Source organism: Pelodiscus sinensis, chromosome 1, assembly GCF_052426305.1.
Source record: "Pelodiscus sinensis isolate ZL-2025 chromosome 1, ASM5242630v1, whole genome shotgun sequence".
NCBI lineage: Eukaryota > Metazoa > Chordata > Testudines > Trionychidae > Pelodiscus > Pelodiscus sinensis.
Window position 1 is genome coordinate 218,181,324 of NC_143052.1, and position 12,151 is coordinate 218,193,474.

The 12,151-nt window shown below is 41.1% G+C and overlaps 1 protein-coding gene across 4 annotated transcripts in view; it reads right to left on the minus strand.

Moving 5' to 3' along the window:
* Positions 1-445: 445 nt before the first annotated feature.
* The window catches only part of EGFL6 (EGF like domain multiple 6), a 64,582-nt gene continuing 52,876 nt past the window's right edge, over positions 446-12,151 (minus strand). For all 4 annotated transcript variants that reach the window (XM_075914773.2, XM_075914763.2, XM_075914762.2 and 1 more), the window contains 4 exons: positions 9,219-9,302; positions 7,501-7,587; positions 4,060-4,328; positions 446-2,173 (listed from right to left, as the gene is read on the minus strand). In XM_075914773.2, coding sequence (XP_075770888.2) covers positions 2,063-2,173; positions 4,060-4,328; positions 7,501-7,587; positions 9,219-9,302 — 551 coding nt within the window. In that variant the 3' untranslated portion in view covers positions 446-2,062. The remainder of the gene's footprint in view (positions 2,174-4,059; positions 4,329-7,500; positions 7,588-9,218; positions 9,303-12,151) is intronic.

Below are 12,151 nucleotides of genomic sequence, written 5' to 3' on the forward strand. Positions count from 1 at the left end.
ACCACTGAAGAAATTAAGATCACATTTACAAAAGCAGGGCAAACATTTCATAACCATACTCCCGCATATCAGTTCTTCACATCAACTATAGAGTCAATGGAAAGCCCAAACCTGAAACTTGCTGTCTTGCATATATTTTTTTGGCTTTAGGACAGAGATTTGTTTAAAGGGAAATCAAACTTGAGAAAGAAGGACTCACATTTGCCACAAAGGACAATATACAATAAAATACTTGTGTTCTGTTGAATTTCTGAGACAGCAGTGACAGATCATCTTTTGCTCTTTTTGTTTTTTGGGGTGATTTTGCTACACACTACATCCCTTTTTCATGTAACTATAAACTTTTAAAGATGAACATAGACATTTATAAAAATAGAGAAAATACATGCAGATTTTTTCCCCAGCAGCAACATTTGTGACTCAGAAACTTTACCCAACACAAGTGTACTTTTCACATATTTTATTAGCAATGAATACATACATAAAATATATGATTCTCCTTAGTAACTTGTTTCCATCCATTAAAGGAAAAGTCTGCTTCCCTCTGTCCTTACTGTAGAGCAAATTTTAGATCTACATATTACAATGTAAGAAATCTGTACAGGTTACTTCACATTAACTGCCATGTTCACATTAACTGTCATCAATTTAATGGCAAATAAGTATGTGAACGGAGAAGAAAATGGATGCCATATTTTCTAGATATGTAAACTACAGACTTCTTATTTTTATGCTGTGAAGCCCCCAATAATATTACTTTGCTTAAAAAATACCTTGAGCCTGGGAGATTTAATTGACTTGCACCTTTGTATAGTCATTTATACCAGTGTAAAGTGAGTACAATGTGGTTGTAAAAAAATCAGAATAGTAGGGTCTAATAGGGTGGACTAAGCCCAGAGGCCCCTCCTGTCACACCCATCCCAGGAAAGGAGAAGTGGAAAAAGTCCTTAAAGTGGGCTAAAGAAGCTGTGGGGGGAAGCAGCCAATCAGGACCTGGGAGGGCCATATAAACAGGAGCTGCAGAGACAGAGATGGGAAATTCTTTGTTGGAATCAGAGTAGTGCAAATGGTGCTCCTGGCTGGCTAAAGGGAATTACAGTACCACAGACAGGTCAGAGTTCCTAGAATCCAGGGAAATGATGAGCTACTGTCTGGCTTCTGCACCTGAACTTAGAAGAGCCCTGAGCTAAGGGTGAGGCATGGGTGAAGGCTGTGGCGAAGTGGTCCAGGGAATGGAAAGCAAGTTAAAAGGACATGGCAGTCTGTGGCTGGACCTGCAGTAGTGGGTGGGCACAGATCCACACCATAGGCCAGTAGGTGAAGTGGCTTAAACTGGACAACAATAACTCCCAAACTGCTGAAATGCTAAGAGGCCCCGCTAGAGAGCTGAGGCTAGAGCAGAACAAGAGGGTGAAACCATCACTTCCAAGGAGGACATTCTGGGTATATGGCCTGTAACTGGGCTGGAACTGTTTTTAAAAACAGTGGACATGCCTGACCAGAAGGGGTGCCATGCCGCTATATACTGTTTGACACTCTTTTTACAGAGGTAAAAATGATTACACAAGAGGTAACACACTGCAGGATCAGGGCCTCTTGAAAACATACATTTTTCAGTTTGAGATCAAATGTTATACTGTTAATAATCACAGGTAAGGCACTTAGGGTAAAACAAGTTGTTCTAGGGTCATATAAATGTCATTAGAGATAATAAAGATATTTTAAATACTGCTTTGTGCTTTTGAAGTGGACAAAGTGGAATATAAGACATAAGGACATGCTTTAAAAGGTATTTTATATAAATAAAGCATATGTACTGTAGAAAAGAAAGACAAATAATTCCATACTTTATAAACTCTTACCTTGAACACAGTAGTGCTAGATTCAAAGCAAGTATTAGTATATCTGATAGAAAAATGTGTACCTAAAAAGGATTTTGCACTCTTTTGAATGTCAGTTTGCATTACTGCATTAAGTTCAAGACATTTTCCGGATTTGTCATGATGTAACAAAATACAGTACTAGTAAAACAAATATTAAAATAAGAATAGAAATAACAAGCTCAGATATCCATTATCAAGTGATCCTTAGGGCACAAGCCTGAAACCAGTATTACAGTGTCCACTCCGATTTCTCCAGTTTTGCCCTTCCCGCGTTCTGATTCAAAAATGATCTGGCATAAGAAAGGAAAAAAATTCATTATGAGGAGGTAGCAAATGAGACCATTTAACCTCTGTTGAAGAGGAAAGAAAGTTATTTAACTAGAATGAGATAACGTATCAATTGAAAGGTTGTTTTCTTATCACTATCTAGGAAGACTTACCCACTTAAGATCCTTGATCTTTTTATAATTCTTATAATATATGAACTGCAGCAAGACCGATTGTCTTCTATGTTTATCTACAATACCAAATTGATTCTCAAAATGTAATTTACTACTGTTAAAGTACAGATAAAATGCTGTCTCCAAAAAACCCCAAGAACACATCACAATAGCGTAACATATATGTTGTTGATATGTGATGTTTGTATGCATTCCTTTTTGGGGGGACATTACAATTGTGAGTTTGTCCTTTAACCTATTTTTGTTAATCTCAAAGGTGCCACAGGACTACGTTTTTAAAGTTACATACTAACATGGCCATTCCTCTGAGACTTTACTTGTATGTTTGGTTACTGAGTCCAGAATTTATTTTAGATACTTTTTCGTACTTATCTTTAGAGAATTTAGCCCCAGATCCTCAGAGGTATTTACACTCCTAACTTTTACTGAAATCAATAGATTTCAATGGAATTAAGTTAGAAGACTAATACTTTCAGGATCTAGGTCTTAAGGAAGCTGATTCTCATTTACACCCTTCTGGTCATGCAAAGGAGCCTTAAAGTGGCCACAGATAAAATTTATGCCCTAAGTAAAGCCTTTTGCACTTCTAAAGCTGTGTAAAGGGACCTTGCCCTAAATGAGAAGTGTCAGGGGGAAACCTTAATTATACCTGTTGCAATTCTTGAAGCAAGTTCTGGCCCCTGCTTAGCAAAGCAGCTGGAAAGATGGCTTAACTGTCTACCTGTGGATTCTCTTTTTTGGAATCCCAGGATGGTTAGGGCTGGCAAAATGTCTTTACACCATTCATCTCCTGCCCAGACTGGGACTGGAGTATATTCTGGTGATCCAGAGCTATCAGAATAGACCCTTGTAGTTGTGAGCTTTGGGTGGCTCTAATTCCCAGGACTATCCCATCCCCTGGCCAGCCCCAGGAATCAGGAGATGCCAAAGAGGGATAAACTCATCTTAAAGTCCAGTCTGGCACAAAACACAGCTCACATGGACAGGAATCTGACCCCCAGTGTATGTGTGTCATATACAGGAAACAAGTCTTTGTGTATGCAGTATCAGAAGTCGCAACGCCATCACATGTATCATGAATGTAGAGACAAAACTAATAAGCATGTTAACGCCCACTGGATACAGAATCTGCACTAACACTGATGATTGCACCTGCATTAGATACTCCCTCCTCCCACCTTCCTCATTAAAAGGTATTCGTGAAAACTCCCCCAAATCCAGGCTATTTGATGACGAGGATCATTCAGCACACCCCATCAACTTGTCAGGAAATGTTGCAAGCCAAACTGAAAGCTTTAATCTTTGCCATAGTTCTATCTTTAAGAGCAGTTGTGGTAGAAGTAAAAATCATAATTTCTCAGTGCACTGAGACAGAAAGGAGAGGCCTTAACTAGTTGTGATCATTAAAGAGCTAATGGAACTTTCACAAAGTGATAAGGTTCTTATTCTTAACATCTTGAGCAACTCAGGTAATTCAATTCTCTTTGGTTAAATTGACCCTGAAATTTTAAGAGAATTATTCTTTCTTTTGTTTCCTAGAAATTATTTGGTGGTGTTGGTAGCTTAGAATGGCTCCCATTTTCTAACATGGAGTTGGTTTTCTGTATTGGTAACTAGTATGCATACAAAACAGTCTACAGAATGCTTAAAACCCAGTAAGTATAAAACACAAGCTGTTGTGTTAGTTCTTATAATTGGTTTCTGCCTTTACTTACATTCTTAGTAGTCTCTGATCCCTGAAGCATTTCTATTTTTCCAGTCCTCCACCTTTCATCTTTTCCTCTGCTCTGCTCCCAGGCAGGAGGAGTGCTTCTCTGGCTGCCCAGGAATACTCTGAGTTTCCCCACCCTCTCTCCAGCAAGGCGATAACTGAAAATCAAACAGTAGCTCCTCTTTGGCTTCAGGTCAGTGAGGAGAAGTTTCAGGCGGCCAATGTTCTTTTTGTGCCCCACAAAGGCTGGAACTGCCATGTAATATCCATCACCTTATGAGGGGAAGGAACAGACATCTGATGTGTTTTGTTGCATTCTCTGAAATATCTTTCTTAGTTAACTAAATAACAGTTTATCGAGATAATAAGCGAAAGCGTCATCACTTAACTAAAATCTAGTTTAGAAAAAAGTGTCAAACATACTATATAGGAAACAATGCGGCATGTCCAGAAGGATAGATTAGAATCAGTGGTTCCCAACCTTTTTTATACTGCTGACCAGCAAATCCATTCACAACTTTTGGTGGACTGGTCACATTTTATTTACATATTCATTATGGTAATTAATTTTAAGAGGTCACCTGTTATTTTATATCACATCTGTATGAACACAATACATGTTGTTGTAAAGGATCAGAATTTGCAGATACCTACAACACTAAAACATTCTGTTACAAGAATCCTTTCCTTTCTTATCTTGAGCCATAAACACCTATGTAAACTTTGTTTGAAATGCAATCATGCAAATATCATGAGGTAGGCCTTTTGTTCTGTCTGCAACCCACAGAGAAACAAGTTAGTAGGGTTGCCAGGTGTCCAGTATTGACCTGGACAGTCCGGTATTTTCACCTCTTGTCCGGTAAAAAATTCAGAAAATACCAGACACCTAAAATGTCCGGTATTTTCTGATTTTTTCCTGGCCAAGAGGCGAAAATCCCGGGTGCTTACCTGGTTCTGCAGGGAAGCTGTCTGGCCCAGAACAGGAAGACAAGATTGCTGCCAGCTGCCGCCAGTCTGTTAGGTCCAAAAAGCCTCAAAGGAATTTCTTAAAGGGTCCATGCTTTTTTAAAAACAATTTTTTAGCTTAATAACTCTCAGGGTCCTTTTTTTTTTGCTCCGCAACTTCAGTCTCCCCCTTTTTGTTTCCTCAACAGAATTTTTCCCCTGGTGTTTTTTTGTGTGTGTAGGGGGGGTGTTCGGTATTTTTGGTTAAACCATTTGGCAACCCTACAAGTTAGACACCCCAAACTCCCCTCTGTCACTAACTCACTGCACTAGTTCCTACCACTGGAGAGAGGGAGACATGCATATCTAGCCCCCTAGACTGCATGTCCCATACATGAACTGGGAAGAGTAGCTCCAGCCTACTTGGCACTCCTGGGGAAGGCAGGAGCTGCTGCAACATGAGAAGCCAGCATGCTCCCACCTGCCTCCAGGACTGGGGGACACATTTGGGGCAGGCGGGAAGGTCTTACATCTCCACAGGGGGCCTCTGTCAGCAGTTCCCCCAGCAACACTTGGGTCCGTCCTGTCCTGGCCGCGCTGCTGCTCCACACCGGGGGAGAGGAGCTGGAGTAAACAGTTGGCCACGGGGGCAGAGCCATGGCAATTAGTGCTCTGCGGAGCAGGCGAGAGGCTGTGAGAAGGCCACTCGCTCCCCCCAGCAGCTCCTGCCCCCTGCTGAGCTGGGCAAAGGGGGGAAGATGGCCAAGGGCCTGACACCCTCATCAGGCTGTGGGAGAGACCAGGACAGGGACCATGGGGGCGGGGGAAGTGCATATGCATGATTCGCACCCCACCCTGTGTACAGGCCTGTCAAGGCATGGGCATGGCCTGACAATGTGCCATGGCCTGGCAGCCGATGGTGTGTGGCCTGGGACTGGTCCATGGACGGGCGATTGGGAACCACTGGATTTTATGACATAATTATAGATGAAGGATAAGACTAATAATTTGAACAAAATGGCATTCTGTTTTCTTAGCAAGGAAATAAAGACTGAACACAGCACTTCATCTCTCCCTGTACTGTTGTTAGTCTGAAACATCCATATGTATTATGGCACTACCTAGGCTCAAACAAGATTGAAAGTTCACCATGCTAAATACTGTACAGAGTAATCAACAGTCCATGTCCCAAAATGCTTACAATCTAAATAGATGAGACAGACAAAAAGTAAGGAAAAGGAATAGAATACAGGAGGAAAGCAAACACCACAATAAAGAGCAAATCTCATTTTAATTCCATTGTTTGGGAGGGTGTTTTGGGATGAGGTGCTGCTGCAAGAGAATTATCTGAGAGGAGAGGCACAGGAAAGGAGAAGGGATCTGGAAGGGAAAAGGATGAGGAGACAAGAGGGATGGAGGACAGGTGGAGAGAGGCTGAGGTAAAGACTGAGAGGGAGGACACAGGAAATAGCTGGATCAAATGGCCAATCAGCACAAGGGAGAGAATGTCCAGAGTGAAAACTGGAGTGTAAAAGGGAGTATGTCTACAGCAATTACACAACGACAGGCCCTCACCCACACTTAGGTTCGGATGGTTGGGTGAGAGGAGTCCTGGGGCTTAAAGACTGTAAAACTGCTGTGTAGATATTTGGGCTTGGGTAGGAGCCCAAGCTCTAGGGCCTTTGAGAGGGAAGGAGCCCGGAGCTTACACCCAAGCAGAAGCCTGAACGTCTACATAGCAGTTTTTCAGTCTTGTAGCCAGTGTACTCATGGGGTGTGTATACACAGCAAAGTTGCTCCACTATTCCGCTATTTCGAAAAAGCCCCTCATCAGGGCCATTCTAAGTTATTCCTCCTGGGGCTCTAAATCGAGATAGCACATCTACATTAGTGAAGCCTGCCTCGGACTAATTGTGAGGCTTCCCTGCAGTGTAGACGTGCTATTTTTAAATAACTATTCCAGAATAGTTTATTCTGAAATAACTGTGCAGTGTAGACGTAGCCATGGTAAACACCAGAGAGGAACTTGCCCAACAAGTGCAGGTCCTGACAGAATAGACAGCTGGCAGAATGGTAACATGTAGTACCTACATCTCTGCAACAAGTGAAAAACCTTTACTCTTGGCTATCTTAACTTGTAGTGTTCAGGAATTGTAAACTGGTACCAGCCACTGGTCTTTAATATACATAATGTTGAAATCAAGGTGAGCAGTGTGATTAAATTCCCTAACTGCCTGTGGAAAGTCTCCACTGACATCTCTAATGCTGTACCCATTGTTTTTATACCTTCTCTCTTACTACTTTACGCAAATTCAGTTGTGTTGAAATAAGTTGCGGGAGTATCCATTGCCTCCAAAACTTTTAAACATTATTTTTGAGAATTTGTTCTCCCCAAACGTAAAATGCTTACTGGAATTCCAACACCTGATGACAGCCAGCTTCTTCTTTTTGGAACAGAATTATCAAATTAAATCTTAGCAATAGTATATATTTTAAATACCATTTTCTCGATCAGCAGGATTCCAGTCAAAGTCATCATCGGTATCTTGTTTCCAGTTACAAATCCCTTGACTGAAGCTGCAATCAACTGACAATTTTGAAAAACATCATATGAGGAGAAAGAAAAAAAAGGCAGTACCCTGTATTATGATGTGACTCTTTGTGAAGTTTTATTTGCATAAGAAAATTATCTAAAACCTGTATTCAATAGCACTAATTTATATTAAAGCCCATAAAGGTATAACATTTAGAATCAATGCAACAATTCTTACCTTAACTCTTAATATGTGCTGTGACTAGTTACTGCAAGTATCAGAGGGGTAGCCGTGTTAGTCTGAATCTGCAAAAGCAGCGAGGAGTCCTGTGGCACCTTATAGACTAACTGAAGTGTAGGAGCATAAGCTTTCGTGGGCAAAGACCATGCATCTGATGAAGTGCTCCTACATTCAGTTAGTCTATAAGGTGCCACAGGACTCCTCGCCGCTAGTTACTGCAAGAGACCCCTTCCCCCTACCATTTTATACGGTGTTTGTTCAGTGATTTCCTTGCTGGCTTCCTTGTATAATTTTAATTGTTTGTTTGTTTATTTGGACCTATAAAGCCTGGAATGACCTGGGACCAGCCAATATGAGAAACTCTCTCTCTATTATATGATCAGCTCCTTCCATTTAAGAGAGCCATGACAGCATCCGCGAGGGGCCCTTGAGTTTGTAACTCGCACTCCGTACAATGCTTGATTTGAAATAATGAATGTATTGACTTTTAGGGCATACTAAAAAGACCTTATTGTTTGGCGCACAACATAGACTAATTCTATATTTGTAACTTGTATAAATTAGAAGGAATGAAATAAATACTGCACTGTACAATGCAGTAAACAAGCATAATGTGTCATATTCAGCCAGTCCTCTGAGTTTCCTTGCTTTTAGGGCTTTAAACCAAACCATTCAAATTCGTTTAATGTACTTCATTGTAGAGCTAAGACCGAGTATTGAGAAGGCATTATCTATGGTGCCTATCATTACTGTAAAGGCCCATTGTCACATGACTGCAGTTTACTGGAGGAAAAAATTATCATTGAGCTGAAATGTCTAATGCTTCTTCTCAGCCAAAAAGTATAGGGGATTTTTGTTATTGTTAAGATTTGGTAAAATGCCACTGGATCATTTTTTACTCAAACCTACCCCTTAAAGACACTCAAATGTCTGCTGACCCCAAATTCTCATCCCACTGCCAAGCCTGTATTCAGTGCTCAATCCACAGGAGACCTTTCATCCAGCTACACAGTAAGGCCTGTGGCAGTGCTGAATATGTAGTTGCTTTCCTGCAACTCCTCCAGCCCACCACATGGATTCTGGCTTTCTCCATACCTCCCAGCATCAGGCCCTTAATTATCTTCAACTTCCTGAAGTTCCCAATGTGCCCAACATCATATTTAACCTTCCTCAGGAGCCCTCAGGAGAACAGTGAGGTGGTCAAATCACACCTGATTAGTTTATTACACTTACAGAGTGAGTGAGAGCCTGTTGAATCTTGGTCCGTCCCATCGTTCTCCATGTTCTGCCTAGTGTTGCAGTGCTATGCATTATAATTCTCAGAAATTACTAGTGCTCTCTGAAGCTACAAGCTTTGTTTGAAAGGAAAGATAGGGGAAAAGGGTGCACAAGAAACACATGCTGCACAAGAAAATCAACACTGTAGTAAAAAGAAATAATTTACCTTCCTGCTCTGGTTTTGATTCTAGAACTTTTCTTTGTGCCCGGACAGGAGGACCAAAGGCCGCTGCTTCTTTAACCTTAGGAACTAATTACAAAAATTTGTCAGTGCAAAATAATTTACTTGAACACAGAAAATAATTTGCTTGGAACACAGAATTAAACTGTTTTACCATCATATAGCTTTCATGATGTAATATGTTTATCTGCAACACTACTAAACCTACACACCAAGTCCAGCCACCAGGTAGGTGCCAACTTTGAACTTTAAAAACAACAAACTTTTAATATTGACCAAGTCAGCAAATGAAATTTGTTTGAACTGCTGACTACCGGGACTTTATATTTTACCCTGAAGCCAACAGAGTCAAGTACCCATTAACATGTTATTTTTGATATAATGCCACAAGCTTTAGCCCTGTGATTTAAGCACAGAGCTGTGGGATATTACAAAGTCAGTGACCTCATGCTTTGGCAGCAAACTGAAAACAGTAACTATAGCATACTCAGAATGTTAAAAATTCCACAAAAGCCCATAAAACATTTTGGTTGCATCTACACTGGCATCCGTGCCAGTGTAGATGCTCTCTTGTGCAAGAAAGCGCCGATGGCCATTTTAGCCATCGGGCTTTCTTGCGCAAGAAATTAACGTTGCTGTCTACACTGGCCCTCTTGTGCAAGAATACTCTTGGCTTGTCCCTAAGTGGGAGCGTCAGAGTATTTGCACAAGAACCACTGATTTTGTACATTACAAAGTCAGTGTTCTTGCGCAAATACTCGCGGCCAGTGTAGACAGGCGGCAAGATTTTGCACAAAAGCAGGTGCTTTTGCACAAAATCTTGCCAATGTAGACACAGCCTTTAGGTTCAGTTGTGCTTTGAACACACCGCCCTGCACTGGGGCAGTGGCAAGTGCACTGTCAGAGCAGGAGATCAAAGAGGTACCACCTGTTAGAAGATACAATATGTGCTCCCCTCCAAGCCTAACAGCTGGCTAGTGTGGAGGGATGGCAGGCCCAGGTGCTATCTGAATTGTTTTGAATGTTTGGGATTCTGAACAAATTTTCACATAAAAACTGGTCTAAGCCACCCTTGGAAGAGTTAGCATAGGTTTACTGCAGCATTGGAAACAGGAGATGTGTTCTCTGTTGTCCATATCTCTGTTGTTTCATAACTGTCCAATGGGGGTGCTCAAACAACAAGTCATATTGCTTTTGTGAGCATCAGTCCAGGATACGGAACCAAACCAAACCCTCTTCAACCTGCATGATCTACTCCAGCCTGGAGGACTGGCAAACTAAGGTGTTCAACTGATTGTCTTCCTGATGTTTTGAGATGCAGTCTCTCATTGTTTTGCACTATGTTAAGTGATTACTAAAAAAGGAGCAGCACTACTATAAAAGACAACATGGAGATGTCTACATAGAAACAGTACAGCTACTCTCAAATAGCATGATAGAGAATTCAGCTTCCAGTGATGGAGGATAGAAAGAGCTTGAAGGTACTACTGGGGAGTAACACAAACCCTTGTACAATTACTTATTAACAGTGTTATCTTGGCAGTTCTTTAGGCAGAAGTGCACTAAACATCCACAGAACACAAACAGTGCAGTTATAAGTTCAGATTTCCCTCACACTGCCAGACCAGAGGAGTTACAGAAATTATACAATTGCTTCTCTGTGCCTCAGGATTCTATTGTTCACCTACCACTCTAATATTTTTAAAAAAATTCTTTCCCATGCATGAACATGACATATAATTTAGATGCAAGTTTGATCCAAATATGTATCATCACTAATCTAGGGCCTGTTTCAGCGATACACTTAAGCATGTACTTGAGCCCCCTGAAGATCAAGACAAACCACCTTCTTAAATGAATGGAGCCTCTAGCGCCTTAAGTCACCTTCTGAATCTTTCTTTTACTGCCAGAGTGACAAAAAGATTTTCCTGGACCCAAGTCTGAATGATGTTTGAGACAGCTGTTGCTAAAAAAATCCTGTGCACCCATCAGATAATACACACATATACACACTGGCCCTTAAGGCAGCTAGAACTGGGCAGAGAAAAGAGACCTTTGAAATGCTATGTTCACTTTGATGGATTGCTAAGAGCTTGTTTTCTCTTGTTGCACTTGCAGCCTTCACCTCACCAAGATCATTGCTTAAATCACTTGGATAATGATCTTACCTCAGGCTAAGACTAATATATATGTATTTCTGTTTCTTTACCTAGGAACAAGTACATAGAGACTGAGTGTTAGGCCTGCAGTAACATTGCACTGTCATTACACATATCTGGGCACACCATTAGCAAAAGAATCTGACACTCTAAGAATGCTTGCCAAACTGAAAAAAGCAACTTTAGTATGATTTGTTCTGGGAAGAGCAAATAGATTTACTAAAGATAGGAGCTATCAGAATGGTTTATTGAATTACAGTACATTTTCTCTTGGGAGATGTATCCTCTGTGTAATTATGTGCTACACATACTCCAAATGAAGAATTGTCTTCAAAATACAGTATAACAAGGAGGCAAACTTTGTCTCAAAGCCTGTTTTTTATTTTCAGCATCAAGTGTTATACTCAGGCTATGTCTACACGGCTGCTTTTTACTGGAAAAAGATATGCAAATTGCATTGTGCAATTTGCGTACCTTTTTTTGATAGTTTTGTTGGAGGAGGCTTTTCTGAAAGTTTGCCCATCTACACAGGGCCAAATTTCAGAAAAAACTCCTCTTTCGGAAGAACCCTTCTTCCTTGTGGCACGAGGAAGACAGGGCTTCCGAAACAGCGTGTCTGCTCTTCCGCAAAAAAAGTCGGAAGAGCGGACGTGTTCCCTGGCTACAGTGGAATTTTTCCAGGATACCAGAGGTATCCCAGAAAAACTCCACAGTCTAGACATAGCCTCATGCTCTCCTTTTCCATCAAGTACCTTCAGG